General features: G+C 43.0%; 9 protein-coding genes across 9 annotated transcripts; 3 read left to right on the forward strand and 6 right to left on the reverse strand.

Moving 5' to 3' along the window:
- Positions 1-423: 423 nt before the first annotated feature.
- Positions 424-1012, forward strand: SAMD00019534_037640 (hypothetical protein; the record flags this gene model as incomplete). Its single annotated transcript, XM_012904656.1, has 2 exons — positions 424-671; positions 736-1012. 2 exons carry the CDS (start codon positions 424-426, stop codon positions 1010-1012), a joined length of 525 nt encoding a protein of 174 aa, XP_012760110.1.
- Positions 1013-1145: 133 nt separating this feature from the next.
- On the reverse strand, positions 1146-3233 carry SAMD00019534_037650 (hypothetical protein; the record flags this gene model as incomplete). The annotated part of the gene is made up of 5 exons (XM_012904657.1): positions 1146-1465; positions 1539-1904; positions 1996-2245; positions 2323-2436; positions 2505-3233. The coding sequence occupies 5 exons, from the start codon at positions 3231-3233 to the stop codon at positions 1146-1148; spliced, it is 1779 nt and encodes a 592-aa protein (XP_012760111.1).
- A 617-nt stretch (positions 3234-3850) lies between these two features.
- On the reverse strand, positions 3851-4682 carry SAMD00019534_037660 (hypothetical protein; the record flags this gene model as incomplete). Its single annotated transcript, XM_012904658.1, has 3 exons — positions 3851-3918; positions 4003-4193; positions 4273-4682. Coding segments are annotated over 3 exons (669 nt in total), but the record flags the coding sequence as incomplete, so codon positions are not given.
- A 312-nt stretch (positions 4683-4994) lies between these two features.
- Positions 4995-7889, forward strand: SAMD00019534_037670 (hypothetical protein; the record flags this gene model as incomplete). The annotated part of the gene is made up of 4 exons (XM_012904659.1): positions 4995-5748; positions 5817-5898; positions 5982-6134; positions 6209-7889. 4 exons carry the CDS (start codon positions 4995-4997, stop codon positions 7887-7889), a joined length of 2670 nt encoding a protein of 889 aa, XP_012760113.1.
- A 92-nt stretch (positions 7890-7981) lies between these two features.
- Positions 7982-11899, reverse strand: SAMD00019534_037680 (hypothetical protein; the record flags this gene model as incomplete). The annotated part of the gene is made up of 14 exons (XM_012904660.1): positions 7982-8943; positions 9008-9322; positions 9386-9723; positions 9787-10230; positions 10291-10344; positions 10422-10490; positions 10552-10626; positions 10694-10753; positions 10810-10881; positions 10941-11111; positions 11171-11239; positions 11324-11503; positions 11589-11736; positions 11806-11899. The coding sequence occupies 14 exons, from the start codon at positions 11897-11899 to the stop codon at positions 7982-7984; spliced, it is 3051 nt and encodes a 1016-aa protein (XP_012760114.1).
- Positions 11900-12692: 793 nt separating this feature from the next.
- On the reverse strand, positions 12693-14984 carry SAMD00019534_037690 (hypothetical protein; the record flags this gene model as incomplete). Its single annotated transcript, XM_012904661.1, has 1 exon — positions 12693-14984. One exon carries the CDS (start codon positions 14982-14984, stop codon positions 12693-12695), a length of 2292 nt encoding a protein of 763 aa, XP_012760115.1.
- Positions 14985-17407: 2423 nt separating this feature from the next.
- SAMD00019534_037700 (hypothetical protein) lies at positions 17408-18629 on the reverse strand (the record flags this gene model as incomplete). The annotated part of the gene is made up of 2 exons (XM_012904662.1): positions 17408-17517; positions 17600-18629. 2 exons carry the CDS (start codon positions 18627-18629, stop codon positions 17408-17410), a joined length of 1140 nt encoding a protein of 379 aa, XP_012760116.1.
- An 18-nt stretch (positions 18630-18647) lies between these two features.
- On the forward strand, positions 18648-18839 carry SAMD00019534_037710 (hypothetical protein; the record flags this gene model as incomplete). Its single annotated transcript, XM_012904663.1, has 1 exon — positions 18648-18839. The coding sequence occupies one exon, from the start codon at positions 18648-18650 to the stop codon at positions 18837-18839; it is 192 nt and encodes a 63-aa protein (XP_012760117.1).
- A 555-nt stretch (positions 18840-19394) lies between these two features.
- On the reverse strand, positions 19395-19997 carry SAMD00019534_037720 (hypothetical protein; the record flags this gene model as incomplete). Its single annotated transcript, XM_012904664.1, has 1 exon — positions 19395-19997. One exon carries the CDS (start codon positions 19995-19997, stop codon positions 19395-19397), a length of 603 nt encoding a protein of 200 aa, XP_012760118.1.
- Between the last annotated feature and the right edge of the window lie 556 nt (positions 19998-20553).

Raw genomic sequence — 20553 nt, forward strand, 5'->3', positions numbered from 1 at the left:
CCCCCCCCAGCACAAGTTCTTGACTGTCGTTAAGTCAGAAATACTTCTTCCGTTTTCGTGTGTCTTGAAAGCAGAACAAATTAGGTCAATCTTAGTTGACGTATGACACTTGAAGCTTCTGAAGTTATTCAATTCAGATCGTTCATTCAAGGATGGATGGGACTATTCATATTGACAATAAATGGATGGATAATGGATTTTAAATAATAATAATAATCACCCCTGGACAATCACTCATCCAACCTCCAGGCGGCTGTGGCGGACGTCTGCAACACCAACAACATACAGGCCCACACGTTCCCTGCCAACTCTACCCATTTGCTGCAGCCGCTTGACCTCAAGGTGTTCTCTGCATTCAAATCCAACTTCAAGTCAACATATCCTCAATATCTTCCCGAGACTGGGAAGATAGGGTACCAAGACATGGTTGATTGTATCACCCAAGCTTGGCAGGTGACATCCACCAAGAAGAACATCCTATCGGCATGGGAGACGCTGCCAATCAACTACACTGCCATTGCAGAGGCAGCCAAGAACCCAACAAACAATGATGTGGCTGTGATCAACTCAACATCAATGGAGTTGGTCCTGGCGGGTCCAAAATCAGGTGGGATCATCCCTATGTCGGCCCAGCGTAAGGTTGGCGTGCATATCAACTCACGGCAAGCAGTGTAGGTGTGGCAATCAATCATTTAATCCAACTTGGCCATATTGGTTCCTAACATGTATCCATAGTGCTACATTCATGTTCACAGAGGCTAAGAAGAAAAGGGGAAGACCTCCAAAGAATGTCACCAACAACCTAGTCTTGATCCAAAACAATCAGACCAACAATATTGTCCAGAACAACCTGATTGTCGCTCCCGGCGCAACAGTTCCTGCTACATCTCCCGGACAGGATATGTTGCCACCCCCATCGTCCACAATCAAGCCCAAGAGGAAATATACAAAGAGGGCTAAGTCTGATACCCTCCAGATTACCAGAGCAGCCAAGATTACTCAATTGGAATAGACATCAACCAATAAATATTATTTATTGCTCCACACACACACAACTTTGAACCCCGATTGCAGTTTCGAGCAACGTGCATTGTCAAAACAAATGCCAGTCAATCAATTAATTATTATTATTATTAATTGGATTATTATGTTGTATAAGTGATGTACCATTTCTTGTACTCATAGAGGAACTCGTAGGTGTTACCAAGGATACCTCGATTGAATACATTCCAACGACCACCTTCACGAAGATATGTGTATCTAGTGATATTCAACACTTCGTTCATGGTGAAGTTGAACAATACTCCTGCAATCTGTGATGCCAACAAACGAAGTGTATACACACATCCTGCCAGACCATAAATCATAAATATCGATATCATCCTATGATGATCAAAATAATATGTCACCATGCTCCAATAATGTCCAGACTCGAATGTTGGTGCTCCAGCATCACTCAACAATACTAAATTATTTGATTGGTTATGTATGAGTGAGTGATCGAGTGATTGGAATAGTTCCAGTGAACGTGTACATACATTTGATAGTCATATAATATAATGGTATTGCTGCCAGGTTAAAGGTGAGTAGTAGTAATACAAATAGTCGATGGTTCTTGGCGCCAACACAGTTGTTTATCCAGACACAGTGATGGTCGTATCTGGCAACACAATGCTTGCATACTCTACAATGCTTGGAACGTATTGGACGATTGGTTTGACATGTCGTACATATCTCTGGAATCTTCTCATTCTGTTCAAGGCAGTCCAAAAACACTCTCTGATCATTCTCTGGCGATGACTTTATAACGCCAGGATCTGTAAAAGGTATCTTGCAAAGGCAATAAAAGAAGATGGCGCTCAATATATTGAAGGCCAAATGTGATTGAGTGAATTGTCCAGTGTCTACATCATAGGGTAGGGGTAAGGGTGAGGGTAGGGTAAGTATGAATGATTGAATGATTGGATGAATGGATGATTGATTGGGTGGACTGACCTGGAAGAACAAGGAATACATAGGACCAGTAACAAAAGATACAGCTTATTATCCACCAGGCGATTGGGAATGGGTTGAGAGTGTCTTTGAGCCAGTAGTGTTTGAAGAGTATACGTGCAAGATTGGCAATGAATGCCAATGTCGGTACTGAGACCCATAATGAAGTACAATATGTTATAATAAATAATAAAAGGTTTCCAACCAATGCCAACATTAACCAGAATGATTGATTATTATGATATCCATTATTCTAAATAATAATTTGATTGATTGAGTGAATGAGTGAATATTATGTTCCATAATGGCCCATTGATTGATTGTACTTACACTCTTCTGATCGATTGATGGATGTTTCTTTTGTTCTTGCTGTTTGAGGAACCTGAGCACTGGCTCAGTTGATCGCGTCAGTGCCAGCTCATAAGGTGTCCTGTTCTCCTTGTCCTAAAGGTGCGCGATCCAATGATTAGTAGCTGAGTCGTGTCCTTGAGAGGTCCATGGACCTGTCATACCTTTATCGTGAGACTGGCACCTTCTTCAAACAGTGCCATCGTTGTCTCGTAGTAACCCTTGTATGTTGCCCAGTGGAATGGAGTCCTGCCCAAGTTGTCCAGACTGTTGAGGTCGGCACCCTTGCGAAGGAAGTATCGAACGAGTTTGGTGCTGCCAGAGAATGCTGCCCAATGCAGTGGTGTATGTCCTTCGTCATCCCTGTTGGCAACTGACATGCCTTTGTAAAGGAGGTAGCGGACAATGTGCAGGTCGGGCAGGTTGGAGCTGAGCAACAGTGTGTTGAGACCACGTTTGTCTCGCTTGTGCATGTCAGCACCATGACCAATGAGATAGTAGACCAGGTGAGGGTCGCCCGATAGACAAGCCCAGTGCAACGGTGTCTGTTGTTGCTCGGTGTTGGGCAGGTCGACGTCGGCGCCCCTGGCAATCAGGAACTTAGCCACGTTCAAATGTCGGCGATAACAAGCCCAGTGCAATGCCGAGTTACCATTGATGTCGGTCTCATTGATCCAAGTACGGAACACTACGCTCGGATGCTGTTTCTTCATTCTCTCGCATACCGATGTACAGCTATCCAAGTCGCCCAACGCTGCAAAGTGTACCAACTCACTCAACAATATCTGTGTTGGGCTCAACAACACTTGTGCTTGTTGTCCTTGTCCTTGTCCTTGTTGTTGTTCAGGTAGTAGTTGTTGCAGTTGTTGTGGTAGTTGATCTTGCGCCATCATTGTAATAGGTTGTACATCCATCAACTCTATTGAGTTTGATGATTGACTATCAATCGACGAAGTACTATTTGTACTACTTGACAACAATGACTCTCTTTCAAGTTCTTTGCTCCTTGATAGTAATGTTGACTTCTTACTCATACTTATATATATATATATATTATCTCTTTAACTAACTATTCAAGGAGGATGATAATGACATTGAATGAGCCGATGCAATGTTTGAAGGGGGTCATCCAACCCAACGTCCTTCATTCATTCAAATTCAGGCAAACCCTGACTCATCGCATCGTACTTTGCCAATCTTTGAAAAAAGGGGCTTGTTTGATGAACACGACCATCCTGGAAAGACAGGACCATGCCAGATCAATCAAACTTGGGCATAAGTGATCGACTGACGATTACCACAAGTAAGTCAGAAGTACTTACTCGAGAGTATCAGTATGCAACGTGGCTTAACATGTTAATGTACGAGGAGAGGGGAGGTGGAGAGTGTCATGGCTTTATTAATAATACACTCTTTTTGAGCTTGATCACACATAAACACTCAAATGTTGTTGGGAGGTCAATGCTACAATGTTTGGTTCTTGGTTGTTTGGTAGTTTGGTAGTTTAAGCACTTCCAAACTGGAGCTGCGAGTCATCCGTTGATTGTGGAACGTGGAATGCAGCATGCAAAAGTACAACTAAAGTGAATGGGAATGAATGAATGAGTGAGTGAGTGAGCATGTTTGAATGATTGATTGAATGATCAGGTGATTGATAGTTACTTGATATTGATGCACCAATTAGCCAAACGATTGATGAACCAGCGGAAAGAAGGAAGTAGATTGATAGGAATACTTGGATACCGAATCCAATCTTCTTGTAAATCTCTGGCAGCTCTGGATTGACATAGTTCATGTATATCGAGATAAGTGCCAGCAACACCAACAGGAACAAGAACAATGGCTTGGTAATACTAATGTGTGTGTCGGTCGCAACATGTTGTTAGACGTGTGTTGGACATGTTCGCGAAGTCAGTCAAGTCGCACACTTACATGACGTATGTTGCAAAGATGAAGAATAGGATGAGGTAGTTGGTCTGGAAGTAGATGATGTTCTCCTTGACACGCTCGGGAGCTGTGCTCATTGTGGGCAGTCCGTACTTCTCACGCTTGCCAACAAAGAGCATCCAGTCACGAGTGTTTTGAAGACGCGTGTCCTTGAACTCCTTGACCTTGGTCGTGACAAAGTTGAATCGCTGGTGCAGCATTGAGCCCGATGCATTCTGAGTCGAAGATGAGTTCAATGATTGTGAACCTCCCATTGCAAATGCACTACCACTATTATTACTATTGCCATTGCCCATGCTCATATCATGATGTCCATAATCTGATGCCAAAGTTGGTTGACCATATGAGTTACTATTATCTCCAACTACACTATCATAATTATTTCCACTATTCATTCTTTTCTTTCTTATGTTATACCTTGTGTATCTATGTATATGTTGTAATAGTAATGTTAATTGATTGAATGAATGAATGAAAGAGTGAGTGAGATAGTGTTGCTGAGTCAACAACAATGAAGTCGCGAAAGGGGAGTGGGCGAGGGTTGGAGGTTGGCAACCCTCAAACTGCACTTGTTGTGCTTGTTTTCAAAATTTTCAAAAACATTTGATGATTATTTGAAGTTTTGAACAAAAGTTAGACGAATCATTCGTCTTTATGATTGAGCGAGTGGAGTCAAAGAGATAGAGAAAAGATATAGAGATAGAGAAATGGCAGACTTTGACTTTAGATTCGATATAATGAGCAGTTTGCTCGATGGCGCTGAGAAGGTACCAGTGCCAGAGAAGCAACAACCACAGGCTCAACAAGGAATGTCAAATGCAAAGAAGAGACGTGAACATAATGAATATTATAAGAAGGATGTACCAACACGCGATGATAATGATAATGATGCAGACGATGGTGAATATGACAAGAGTGTATACGATGCCTACGTCACCAACAGCAAGAAGAAGAGAGTCAAGGAGCAACGCGAGAAGGAGAGAGCCAACCGCCAAGCCACTGGAGACTATGCCCACACTTATGAGCAAGACTATGACAAAAACCAATATGATGAAGACAACAACAATGGTTATGGACATGGTCATGGACAACAACAACAACAACAACAACAGAGACCAACAAAGAAGTCAAGACATAGTCGCGATGAAGAGGGCGGCGAGGCAACAGAGGGTGGCGAGATGATGGATAGTCAAGTCGTCCCACAGAAGAAGGAGAAAGAGAAAGAGAAAGAGAAGAAGAAGAAGGTGGAAGAGATTATAGTGTATCCAGCAACACTTAGGTTGTACTTGGGTGGTCTGCCACCATCTGTACCACATGCCGAGCTGTCCAGTCTGTTCACATCAGTGTCCAGTGAGTGCAATGTTCAATCACTAGAGTTGGTCAACGATGCCGTCGATGGACATTATAAAGGCTTTGCCTTTGCCGATGTTCACTTTGCCACCGAAGACGCATTCATCAAGTGTATGTTATGTCCTGTTGCATAAACAAGTTATGATCACTCACTCAATCAATCAATCAATTAATCACAGTGTCCAACAGTCTGTCCAAGACCAGATGGAAGGGTTCCATCATCACCCTGGCAAAGGCCAAGCATCCACACTTCACAAAGAGGTATGTATTCACTCACTCAATCAATCTTGGAATCATTCCAATCACTCACTCAATCACTCATTCAATCAATCAAATGATCAAAGATGGCAACAACTCAAGGATGAAGAGATAAAGGAGGAAGAGGCATTGTTGAAGAAGAAACAGGATGCAGAGCGTTTGGAACAGGAGAAGGCCCAGGCCAAACGTGATCAGGAGGAGGCACAGGCAAAGAAGCGTGAGAGGATTGAGAAGAAGAAGTACATTCATTCATGGACAAGTTTAAGGAGTTTGCTCAGGAGGTCGTTGCTGAGAAGAACTCCAAGCAAAACAGAGAGAAGGAGAGGTTCAAGAGTAATCCATACTCAAATGACACGAGTGGCTGGGGAGCAACATCATCATCAAACGCACAAAGAGGTCGCCAACAACATCATCGTGAAGAGCAGTCATGGAATGAGAATGATCAAGGATATGGACAAGGATATGATCAAGGTTATGGACATGGATATGATGAAGGATATGGAGGATATGATCAAGGATATGGACAACAACATGATGAGGGTCATGGAGGTGGTGATGGAGGAGCCTATGATATGAAGAAGCAGTCGGCTGCAGAGGGTGAGAGGAAGAGACAGGAGGCTTTCAAGAAGAGGATGCAACAAAATAAGCCAACAATGGTTATTGAGGCTAGCAAGGATGATGTTGTGATGTTTGATGATGGTGAAGAGTCTGCTGAGCCATCATCACATGCTCAATCTTCAAATAAGTCCAACAACTACAACAACAACGAATATGATCAAAGTTGGGACAACAATAGTGAATGGCAGGATGATGGCAACAACTATCAAGAACAGGAACAAGGACAGGACTACTCCAACTCATATAACAAGGGAGGATATGGTGGTGGCCATAACAACAACAACAACAATAGGCGTGATAAGGATACAGAGTGGAGTCGTAACAATGCCTGGGACAAGAAAGGAAAGTGGTCAAAGGATGATGGTGACTACAACAACAAGTGGAACAACAAAAATGATGGAGGTGACTGGAACAACAACTCCAAAGGCTGGAACAACAAGGGTGGTGCTGACCAGGGTTGGAACAACAAGTGGGCCAACGAGAATGAATGGGACGAAGCTGGCAATGATGGTGGATGGAAGAACAACAAGAACAACAACAATGGCAGCAAAGGTTTGGACAACGATAACGTCTACAAGAGTACCACCAAGGACAACAATAAGTGGGGCAACAACAATGATGGAGAGTGGGACAACAAGAACTACAACAAATGGAACCGTGGAGGAGGTGATGATGGAGGTTGGGGCAACAATGCTGCCGCCGGAGGTTCTGGCGCTGGCAAGAACAAGTGGAGTCGCGATGACAACACCAACACCACATGGGAGGAACCCGCAGCATCTGTTCCTCGCGAGCCTGCCAAGTGGGTGAAGATTGAGCGTTTCGATCCAATGGCCAAGGACCATGAGCTCCTGGAAATTGGAAAGAAGAAGAAGGTATATCCAAAGAAGGGTGAAGTAGATGGTGCCACACCAGCTGCCACCTCTGCAACAACCACTGCCACAGCTACCTCTAAACAGAACAATAATAAGCAATCACATACTGTGGCCACGAATGTACACAGCACAACGACTACAACTCAACCATCGACATCAACAACAAAGTCAAGTACTGAGGCCCCAAAGAAGAAGGCACAGGTCTTGACATCATGGAGATCACTGTTTGACGGCAACAGTAATGCCGCCGCTACCACCGCTACCACCAACACCAGCAAGTCAAAAAACAACAACAACAACAACACCGTGGAAGAGCAACCATTCAACATCTTCTCATTGTTTGGCAATAACTCTGTTGACAATAGTGCAGCTGTTGCATCAGCTGTCGCCACCGCATCATCATCCACCTCAACTTCGACATCGACCAAGACAACTCAAACTACATCAACATCCAGCGATAATACAAAGCGACCCAAGAAGCCATCATTCTTTGACGATGATTAGACACCCACCCAATTAATAAATTATTGATTGACCGATTGATGAACCTTTACTTCGATAAATAATTATTTGTTTATTCAATAAAAGGTGATCGATCAGCGAACATAATACCTTGAGTTGTTCCTTGTTAGGAACTTCATCTTGACGACATCACCAACTCTACGTCCATTCAATTTCTTGCGGACAATGAGTACTGTGCCTGCCACAATACCAATCACACCAACGATCACACATACAACGATGACTGGAATCTTCCAGTATATGCTGGACTTGGTCTGGCAGTTGCCAGGCTGTGATTGGACATCCAGCAAAGCAGAGAAGCTTGGATCCAATGTGCAGTTGGTACATTGTGGTAGGTAGATGCCCAGGAATGCCATACCTGTCTCTGACGAGCTGTTGACCACCTCGGTCTTGGAGAAGGCAGGACGGCCATCAGATATGGCAAACGATATGAACTGACCATAGTATGCAGTGCCATCCTTGGTGATCTTGATGTAGTCCACATTGTCGTTCTCATCCTTTCCGGCAAAGAAGTCACTGCCACACGAATCACTGACCGACGATGTTGCATTGGTACGCATCAACACACGAAGATTGTTGAGATTGGTCTTGAACACCCAGTTGTTGATCGACATTGACACCTTGAGTGAGTTGGGTCCGTAGGTCTTGGTGACGCCAGCAAACTCCACAGTCCTGGTTTGTGATGAGAGTTCAAATGTGATGGATACTTGTGGCTGGTTGATGTTGAGTGTGTAGATGTATGAGCTGAGGGTTGCGTTGGTCGAGGAGGTAGATGTCCAATCCTTGAGTAGCAACTCTTTGACAAGTGATCCAGATGGGTTAAGTTCTTGGATGGCAATAATATTGAACTCCAATGATGATGTCGTTGACTTCATCTCTGTCGCAGGTTGTTTGGCATTCTGAACCATAACCATACTTGTATCCCATTTGGACTCACAATAGTATCCACCATAACCTTCATCACATTGACATTTGCCATTGATACACAATCCATTCTTATTACAATCATCTCCACAATCATCATTAGCATTTGATTCTAAAATTGATAGATTGATTAGTGATTGATTTGATTAATGGATTGGAACTATTCCATGACTTACCAACAACTACCAATGACTTTGAATCAAAGGTGAACTCTCCAATTGTTAACTTGAGACTGGCAACACCCTTGCGTAGTCCTCCTTCGACATGACATGTTACTACTGTACTGTTGATAGTTTGATTGGTACATGGTACATCATTCACAATGATTACTGGTACTGGGAACTCATTGTTGACACTCATCAACTTCCTCATACTTGCTGCTGTCTGTCTATTCGGGTTTGAGGGATCGGCACCATCACCAAATGATCCATAAAACTCGATATATCCTCCATTTGTTGATATTGATGAACATGATGTTACAATAATGTAGTCTAGATATTGATTGATTGAGTGAGTTAGTGAGGGTCATGATGTGGATGGAGAAGTGGACATACTCATGTTGTTCATGGTTTTGACAATCTCAATCCTTTGGTAGGGTGTCTGGATCCATACGGTGTAGGATGGACTCTTGGTTGGAAGGAATGTGGGTATCTGACATACCAACATCTGAGGTGATACTGATACTCCATCACATGGATATTCATTGACACCCGCAGTGTAGACATAGTCAGTTCCAAAAGTACCATAAACAGACAATGATAGATTCTTCTGAGCGTACAATGCCATTGCATCAATCACATCAGTTATATCATTGGTCCACTTAATAATAGTTGAGAACTTTGATGAGAATGTAACGTTCATCTGTCCATTCAATGACTTGTTGATTGGTAAACTGTATAATAATATGTTAGATAATGTTCCAATGGGTTTGATGGACAATTAATTGATAACTTACACAAATACTGAGTTTGGAATCACCATTTGTAGAGGAGCCAAGGTCTCGTCACCAAAACCAAGATTGGTACCTCTGATTGTGATTGAGTCGACTGGAGTAGCAGAATAAAATGATGACTTCTCAATGGTGACACTGCATGAAAAATCTGTTGGTATCTGCATGGTTGATGGTAGTCGGTCTTTGAAATTGTCGGCGTAGCAATTGTAACAATCGGGGAAAGTTGTCAATGATGTACCACTAAAGTTGAAGCTTAGCAATCCACACAGGCAATCTGGTACTGCTCCATTGACATTGATGTTTCCATCGATAAACATATTGAATGGTACTAGAGTGGTATAATCTTGTATAACACCTGCCAGTTGATTATTGGATAGATGAAGGGTACAATTACTCTGGAACCAATCCTGTGGTGGGAACACACTCATATCACTATTGGTTACAGATCTAGATTATTTATATTCATTGCATTAGTCTTTGCTTGGTTGATTGGGGGTGGATACATACAGGACATTCAAGTTGGTTGCATTGGCAATTCTCCCAATGGTTCGATCAAAATATCTAATTATTATTGTTTGAATGATTGGTTAGGACTGGTACAAATCAATTCTGTGAGCAAATGATTAATGAAATCTTACACTTCTCTCAACTCTGGGAATCCTACTCCAAGATCGAATGGAACACTTAATTTGAACTTTGTAAATGTTCTGTGATTGATTGATCAACAATTAATAAAGGTAGTACTCAGGAAATATTTACAAAACTTACAACTTGGTTAAAGATGGCATTGTATAAATTCCAATCTCATTGGTAATTGCTTCAGTGTTGAGTGAGATGAGTGTTCTAGTGAGAAGAGAATCAATGATATTAGAAACAATCCTTATAATCTAAAGAAATGTTATTCACTTACAATTCCTCCAAGGTAACACTGGAAATATTGAATCCCTCCGAGAATCTTCCCTTCATTCGGCTATAAATATATTTGTTAGAGTTATTCCAATATGCAACCAATGATAAATAACTTACAAGTCTTTGACAGCAGGTAGTTGGTTCAATGAGATTGAATAAATCATTGAAATGGAAGGAAACTCAATATCACTAAGAGTGATTTTTGTTAGTTGATCGGCTACCGATGTAAGCTTTTTGGAAGTACTTACAAAAATGTCAACTGAGTGAATAGATCACCATCGAATGGGAAATAAAGTGGATTTCCTTCATAGTATGGAGGCAGAACAAACTGGAGTCCACTGATTTGAACACTCTTTAGTGATGGTGCAAATATAGTGGCTGGTAAACCATCGCCAACAATTGTTAAATCCTCAAGTTCCCTATTAAACTAATGTTAGTTGATTGAAAATCCAGGATTTCTAAAGAAATTAATATTTACAAGTTCTCAAGTCCTTCAATCTTGGAGAAAGAGTTGGGGAATGTAAAGTTCATGGTATGTCCAATGACACTGGGTATTGATTTATTGATTGATTTGGTCAGTTAGTTAGGTAGGTAGGGTGGTAACTTAACAATGGTGGAGGGAATAACTTACATTAAATCCTTGAGAACATTCTTGTAGGATGGACCATCGAGTATTGTGAATATTGATTCGGTTTTGTTCATCAGGGGATTCTCTACATTCAATTTGAAACTGGTCAAGTTGGTTAAAGTCCGATCCCAAACTGGTTCTGTAATATTATCATGATTGACAATACTAGATGATTGAATATTACTGTGATTGATTGATTGAGTATTAGTTTGTAAGAGAGTAACTGAGTGGAATAGATCCACTAGGGGATGATTATAGAGTGGCATACAGTGAAGTGATGAATTGGTCGGTTCCATCATCTGAGCACTTCAACAATGATGTATCAGGTTGGAATGATGAACATTGAACATTTGTTGTTTGTTCAGGTATTATCCAATCCAATTGATACTGCCATATGAACCATTCCAATGCTGATTCTATAGTATGATGTCATTGATGGTTATTATTTTGATCATTCGATTAATTGATTGGTTTATTGAACATACCATCAGTTGATTTCAAAACTGGTGTTGCCTGGAAACTGGATAATGTCAACAACAATATTAGTAATGATAACAATGTTGGTGATGAATATATCATGTTATGTTATATCTATATATCTATATATCTAACTTAAGTAAGTAAGTAAGTATTCAAGTGTTATACTTTAGGTCATGTCAATAATAATACCATTGCGATGTATACATCAGAGTAATAGAGTGAGAGCTATAGAGTGGAGTGCAAGATAAGGAGTAGGCAATGGCATCAGAAGTGGTTCGCAAATATAAGGGTGTTGTGTGTAATTGTTGGTGTATGTTGTTATTGATGCCAATAGGGCCTATGATGCCCTCAACCACTCATCCATCACCAACAACATATACTTTAACTTTTGATTGTTTGTTTGATTGATTGATTGATTGACAAAGTGTCACTTACCACCTATCAATAGGATCGAGTCCCCATTATACCTTACTTGATGTACACATTCATACCATGGCCCTACCATCTCTCCAATGGTAGAGTGATTAATTAAACAACAAGTACCTCTTCCCCCATGTTTAGTGTTATAACTAGGGGTTGAACGATGATCAGTTTGATCAGACTCTCTATGTTTGTGTGTGTGTGTGTTTGTGTTTGATTGATTGATTGAACACACTCACATGATCGTATTAATGACAATGACAAGATCTTGATGGGCAAGGAAACATGTAAGTGGAAGTCCGAGGAACTCAACGTCATTGTCAAGCTCACCGAGTCCAAGTGGACAATCAATCCTGGAAACATGAGTGATAAAACGAACGAATGAGTATGATATATTATTAGGGGTACGCTTTAATTATAAGTATTCGAGTTTGATTGATTGGTTGACGACGGTTGATGAGGGCGATTATGTTTACAAGATCTTCTCCTTCACGTGCTCAAAGAGGAAGAGACCGACGGCTCCGAGAATGAGGAAGCCACCACCGGCAATCAGGAGGATGGTCAGGGCGTAACGAACGGCGTCAATCTTGTAGGCGAGCAGGATGGCGTCGATCTGGTTGGGCTTGGCAATGACCTCGTTCTTGCCCCAGAACATTGGGTGGACGACGTCACAGGTGACGTTGGCCGAGATGAAGCTTGGCGAGTAACCGCTGGCTGGGCAGCCGCCTGGGATGTAGGCGTTGATCTGGATGGAGTAACGTCCGTTGATGGCCTTGCCTGTGCGTGGCTCGTAGTCGACGTAGACATCATTGTCTGGTGCGTTGTAGATGAAGTCGCTGAGACCGGCCTTGGCAAAGTAGCCTGGGGCCAGACCCTGGAGACGTGGTCTGGTGATGTACACTGGCTTCTGGACGACGGAGGAGATGTTCAACAGGTATGGGATCGAGGTGAAGTACTGCTCGTTGACATCGTAGGTCTCTGGGTGGACGCGGTAGCGGTAGTATGGCAGACCGGAGAGGGCACCGCTCTCGACCTTGGTCAAGTGCAGGGTACGGACGTAGTCGCTGGAGAAGACGCGAACCTGGGGGTTGTCGTGCTCAGCCAGGAAGTATGGTCCGAGTTGCTCTGGGGCGTTACCAGTGACGGTGATGTTGTCCTTGTAGACGACGACAGTGTCTCCCTTGTAGGTGATTGGGGCGAGCACCATGTTGGTGTCGGCCTTTCCAGTCCAGCTGATGTCTGGGATGATGGTCTGTCTGGCGATCTCCTTGTCGAGGATGGTGGACACCATGTTGCTGCTCCACATCGATGGGTCGGTGGGGAAGAGCATTTGGAGCATTGGATCGGTCATGTTGAAGAGGAACTGGGTGACAGTGTGCTTGCCGATGATGCCGACGCCCTTGGCTCTGAGGGTTGGCACGGTGATGGTGCTGATGAAGGTATTGATGTAGGCAACGACAGATTTGGTCTGATCCTTGTCCAGTTGAGTGACAGCCATGATTGGTTCATAGTTATCGGCAGCCGCTAAAGTGAGGATTCCTCCGAGACCCTGCTGGGTCACAAGGTTGAATGTGCTGGCCTTGTTCATCAGGATCTTGGCGCTGGCGACTGGGATGCTACTATTCATCATCACTCCGTATTCTGGAGCAGCGGGCAGACCAGTTGGGGCGATGTTGTTGATCGAGGTGCCCAAGTAACCACCCTGGAGAGCGAACTGAGCAAAGACAGAGTCGACTGATGGTGGTGCGAGAGTGCAGTCTGAGCAACCGGTGTACTGTGCAAACTTGGTGTTGTAAGCTGGGTTCATAACGGTGTTGATCATCAGACCTCTGACGTAGGCCACAATGAGGTTTGTGTCGGCCTCAGTGATACCATATTGGGAGTAACCAGCGGCAAGTCCCTTGAGGGCAGCGGGAGAGCCACCGACAGCCTGCAGCAACATCATGAGCTCGGCGGGGTTCTTGTTGAAGAATCCGTATGAGACTGGAGCGCCTATTGGCATCATCATCAAGAGAGTCCTGCATTGGGTTACGTTCAATGTAGTCTTGCTTCCAATTGGGAAGTCACCAGTTGAAGCGGTGGCATCCTGCAACCAAACGTTAGTGCAGACAGCGTCGAGTGAACCACCCTGGGCCATCAAGTTGGCACCGACGGCCTCTCCGATTCTGTGGATGGTGGTGACACCGTTGGCAGCGCTGGTGATGGTGGCGTTGTTGGCCATGACACCGGCCCAGTACTGGGCCATGATGCTGGCGGTGACTCCGACAGACAGGGCTCTCTCGCCGCCAGCCTTGTTGACGATGGTCTGGTAGGCAAGGTTGAAGTGGTAGATGGTGTCGGTGTTGGCATCACGGAAGCCCCTCGGGGATAGGCACCGTCTGCACGTAGTTCTTCCAGTACTTGTAGGTGACCTTGGTATCGCCCTCGAGCAGATCGACGTCCAGTTCTCAAAGAGCGAGGCGTAGGTGTATGGACCGACCTCCTGGTAGATGGGGTTGGCGCCGGCCAAGAACTGGGCGGGGTTGGTCAAGTTGTAGACGTTGAATTGGTAGGAACGCTGGTTGTCGGGATCGCCCTTGTTGGTGAGGAAACGGGTCCATGGGTTGATGCTTGAGTCGAGGCCATTGTCTGGCAGGGCTCTTGTGGCCTTGTACACTGTGTTGTGTATGGCATCATTGACCACGTACCATATAATGATACCACCTGCAACTAATAACAATCCAACAAGGATTGATACCAATTGGCAAATTCTATTCTTATGCATTATATATATTATATACTAATAAATATTAAACTTTATATTATATTACACTCAACCTATAATATATATTATTTGTTTGTTTGATTTTGTTTGTTTGTTGAAGAGACAAATGTTAGTTTTAAATCTTTTTTTTTACTTTGAACATTTTTCGGCGGGAAGATATTATCAATAATTATCGGACTTTAATGTTGTTGTGTTGCCCGATAATTGTGAACAATTTGAATGGTGCTTTGATTATGTTGTTTAATATTTATATGTTTGTTGTTGTTGTTATTGTTGAATTAATTGGGAACACACATTGTTGATGAGATGACACATTCGATATGTTTGATTGATTGATTGAATGTTTGATTGATTGAATGAATATTTGAGATAAAGAGGACACTTACACTATTACAAGATAAGATATATAAATATTGTTGTAAACCTTGAAGTAGGAACTGTTGAATGACTTGTGAGATTGGTTTTGAAATGGAATGTCGATGTGTGTGCAGGCGTGAAGAAGACTTACTTCGTGTTTATGAGGTCGGGTCAATAAATGCATGAATCTCATTCATGCCTTCCACAGTTGCTGATTTCATTCATTATTATTATTGTGTATGAATCTGAATGAAATAAATAATATTTAAAATATAACAAAAAATCTTACCACACACACACACAGTACATTAACCCTAACGTAACCTTAAACGGTCAACAACGATGCCAGACGCAGAGACACCCACATCTGGCCCATTCCATCATGTTTTGAAAGCCAATTCACCCCATTTCGTTTTTTACTCACTCACACATCTAAGTGAATTGACGTTGGTTGTGTTTGAACGTTCTAACATAAAAAAGGAGGGTACACCCTACCCGACCTCACAGCAACACGTACACAGTGCAGTTATAATAAAGCCACACATACACTCAAACAAATACACACATCTGCAAATGGCGGTTGGACCATCGCCATTGTAAAAAAGAGGCACTCGATGGCAAAAGGTTTGGCAAAAGTACTATGAAAGTGCCATTGATGATGGTCAATTCTATCCCTTGGCTCAAGCCCGATAATAGTATTTGGTGGAAGGTGGTGGGGGTAGTGCAGACCCGTTTGCGTTGCGCGATGAAATCATCAACAACACACACATACATCCAACAATCTCACAACCAGTGTTCTTTTCTCCGCACTGGACATGGAGTGTGCCCATGGCACGCCAATCAAACCAAACTAACTTAAACTCATTAATAACAAGGACTCACTCACTTGACTTGAACAAACAAATGCGTTGCAAAGACAACAAACCATCACTTCAATCAAATGACCCAATCAAAACCCGTGATCATTGTCAATCAGGATACAGGTTGTATAAATGTAATTGTTTAATGAATCTTCGGAAACACGTCTATCAATCCAATGACCAGGGTATGTTAGGGCAAGGATGGACCATCCATTCAATCAATCAATCATCATTGTCACAAGTGAATTAGGATTGAGACAGATGTAGTTGATCACGGACTTGTTGGTGAAGACTTCTTTGTCAAGTGCATCAGCACTGAATTCAGCTCCTAGTTCATTCAGGTAGATAACAATGTCTAAATGACCATGCTTCATTGCTAGGTCCATCAGACATTTTCCGTCGATACGGTGTGATCATGACGAGCTGAGCCATTTGGCCAACACCAGTCAATGAAGAGTTTCAACAATGACAAGTGACCAATTCGACATGCATACTCTACGATAAACTTGCTTGGTCGATATCCAAATCCATGTTGTCATCGGGATGCCACGACGAATGGCTTAGATTTTCTTCAATCACTCGCCAATATCCTTGTGGAGTATTCTCCATCGCGTATCTCTCCAACATATAGAGTGTGTTTTGAAGCTGGAATGGGTCACTGAATAGCATTATAAATAGATGTGCTGGGCCAATGATTGATATCCATTCATCAAGAGACGTCCCGACACCACCTTGTGAAGGTGAAGTTGATTGAGGGAGATGAACATTCGTCCACCGTCCATTGGATCTATTCCTCCAATGGAATTTATAGCGGCTACTATCATTGAGGAGTCTGTCTTCCACCATTCTCTTTACAACTCGATGTGATAATCCGTCCATATCCTTGCTCATCCAGAAGTATTCCATTATCTCTGGACAAACATATGGGGGATCAAACAGACTTTGGTCTTTTTCTGAAGTGAGTATCAAAGGGAATGTCGTCAGGATGTAGATGGCCACTTGTGAACATGATCCAACTGCCTTGTTGAGAATCGACAGCATCAATACGTGGTCATCTCTCAAGCTAGGTGCATGGTCGAGCATATATTTGAACAGGTCGAGTACTTCTTGTGATGACCCCAGAGCAGTCACCTCCTCCAATCATTTCAATCATCCCTCTCTGCACCAATAGGTCAACGCACATCAAAGGGAGTCCAATTGCCAATTTCATGAAGTAGTCGTATTCGAATTCTTCTTTGGGTATGAGATTGTTGACAACTGTTGGCGGTGTTGGTCTGCGATATCCAAGGTGGCCAAGTATAAGATCCAGCAAATCCCTTAGGTATTCATCACCTCGCTTATAGTCGAAGTCATCGAGGAATTCGTTGAGCGCATGGTATGTTGGTAGAATGTTCATACCCTCAATGATGAAAGTAGCCATTTCCAACATTACTGATTTGCTCTCAATATTTTGCAGATGTAACAGCGCATGCTTGACACCGCCCTCTGTTCTGTTGTGATGTAGCCAGCGAGTCACATCCAAATGACCATTCCTGCAGGCGAATTTCAGGGCTCGGTTCGTGCACCCTTCAGTGCGGTGTTGGTGAAGGAAGCGCACAATCTCTAAATGACCAGCATTGGCTGCCCCGTCCATGGCTTTGGTGGTGGCGGGCATGCCAGCTTCGTGTAGGTAGACTACCAGTTCGAGGTTTCCTGACAAGGACGCGTCGTCCAAAACATTGGGAGAGCTGCAACCAATGTGCATAACCTCTATGAATGTTCTGATGAAGTCCAACCGTCCGTTACGTGCCGCAAGTATAAATATGTCGTAACTGGCCATTTCTGATGCTAGTTCTCCATGTTGCTGGTAATGACTGGCCAAAAACTGGATTGTGTCATCACACAATGCCATCACTGCGGTTGAAAGTTGCCAAGGATATATCTCCTTTCGCTGGCTGGCCACGTATCGAGCGACTTGAGTATGATTGTTCGTTAATTCAATACTAAGGTGCACAGAATAGTGGAATGTTGGTTCAAGTATGATGTGATCACGATAGCCATTGACATCGAGGAAGACCATGATATCCAAGTTGTTATACATCCATGCAAAGTTGTAACATTCACTCACATTCCTTGCGAGTTCCACGTTGAGATGTGGCCGGCAATGGATGTATTGAAGTAGTTCCATGTTGTTGCTGATTGCGATGCCCTTGATTGTTTGCTTTGAGACAAATAACTTGTTATTCTTCTCCAGGAGAGGAAACAGAAGATTGACGAGAGGTAGATCGACATTATCAATGTAGTCGATTAACGATACAAACTCCTCACAGTTAAAGTGATTGATATCGAACAGCTGGGCACCAATGATATATTGTAGTGGGGCCAAGCTCTTGACTCCAGGGTGGTGTTTGGCCACCTGGAACATGACGTCTTCAAAGGGCGTCCGCATCGACTCGTCGAGGAGTACATGTCCATGGCGTTCAAACAGTTGGCGAATAAGTTGGACGTCGCCGTTGTTTATGGCCTCGAGCAGTACAATGTCAATGTCTGGTACGAACGAAAGACATGGCCATTGGAGATGGCTGTACTTGTCTCTGTTCATGTTGAGCAGTTCGAGAAGTCTCTTGGTGCAACCAAATCGAGCCAACAACTTTGGTGAATCACAGATTGACCTCCATTGATATACAACCTTTGTACAACGATCTTGATCATTCGTTCTACACTCACCATCTTCATTATATCTTTTACGTTGACAACGCCATCCATCAAAGAAGTTGTCATGTATCTCTTGGACACTTCCAAATATCAATCTTCTCAATAATATAAAATAAGTACTGATCTTACCAGATCTATATTGATTGATTGTCCAAGTTGTACCATGTATATTTGTATATATGTATAAGTATTAATAGTAATGAGTGATAGATTGAATGAATGAATGAAAGAGTGAATGTGAAGAAATCGATTGAGCCAAAAGATGGGATTTACTGAAAGTTGGTTGCTGCTAAGGTTCTGCAGGGGATAGTCAAGGTTACGCAGAGAATTCATTTTTCAGCGGTCTCAATCCTTGGGTTCGAGCTGGTTCGACCCTGGACAACCCTTGGAACAGCAAGGGGAACCCTTTCAAACCTTATCTGATGTTAATTAAATATTTATATTTTTATTGTTGTTGTTGTAGTTGTTGTTGTGGTTGTTGTTGTTGTTGTATGATAAATTAGACCTTAAAGAAATCGTCGTCTCGTCCAAAGGAGTGGAACATATTGGTCAAATATGCGATAATTGTCCAGAGTGCGTTGTGTCGTTGAATGTTGTCAGAAAGGTCGCCAAGTGATCTGATTGTGTCTGACAATATGTTCCATTTCTTCATCTCTCCAAAGACATTCTCAATGATGATCCTCACCTTCTTGATTCGATTGCTCTCATCTTTCTCTCTCAGGATACGCTCGGCATCGAATCCTTCTTTGGTGACCTTGGCTTCCAATGCCTTCAACTTCTTAGATACCTTGGTCGCCTCCTTTCCTTGACGCAGGCGATGCTCATCGAGCGTGCGTTTTCTGATCATCTTGTCTGTGTACTCCATATGATCGATCAATGAAGCCGACTTGATCTTGGGGGTGATGGTGTTGGTGTAGTACTTCTGACCTCCTTTGAATCCTTTGTCACCGAGAATGACAATATCTTCATCGAACAGAGCCTGTAGTCTAGGTGCAGCATCCTTGTAGAGCGAGACGTCAGGCTGGGCGCCTCCCTCTGTCTTACCTACATACACGATCTTGCCACGTATATCGCAAATGACCAACACTGCCAAAGAATACATTGATTTCTTGCCAGAATAAACAAGATCCTTGATCGTCTTGTGTGGCGGCACTTGAATCCTCTGCTCTGACCCGTCCACAATGAGATGAACATTGTGCTTAATACCATCTTTCCATATTTCTGCATGATTGTCTCGAAGCTCTCCATTGTGAACCACATCCTGGAAGTACCCATGGCAGTACGACTTCAATCTATCGAACACCTTGGTGAATGAGTACCTGAGCTGAGCGATTGTCAATTGATATAGGAACACACGCTCCATCATGTACCAGGGAAGGTTGTGGCGGCACCTCATGAGGAAGACGAGCATGTCCTTGTGTTCAAAAGAGTGCTTCTCACAGAGCTGAGACACTTGACTATGGGAGAGCTTGAAGTAACTTGTGTACTCTTCATCTTGGTTGAACCATTGATCTGTAAGTGCAGAGTTGAGGGTATGGCATTTGTCAGTTAATGGACTTAGCTTGCTGGCAGCATATTTATTCTTCACCTTCTTCAAGGGTATTGTTCTTCCTCTTATTGTTCCTCCTTGTTGTTGTTGTTGTTGTTGTTGTTGTTGT

Source organism: Acytostelium subglobosum (genome assembly GCF_000787575.1).
Source record: "Acytostelium subglobosum LB1 DNA, scaffold: scaffold6, whole genome shotgun sequence".
Lineage (NCBI taxonomy): Eukaryota > Evosea > Eumycetozoa > Acytosteliales > Acytosteliaceae > Acytostelium > Acytostelium subglobosum.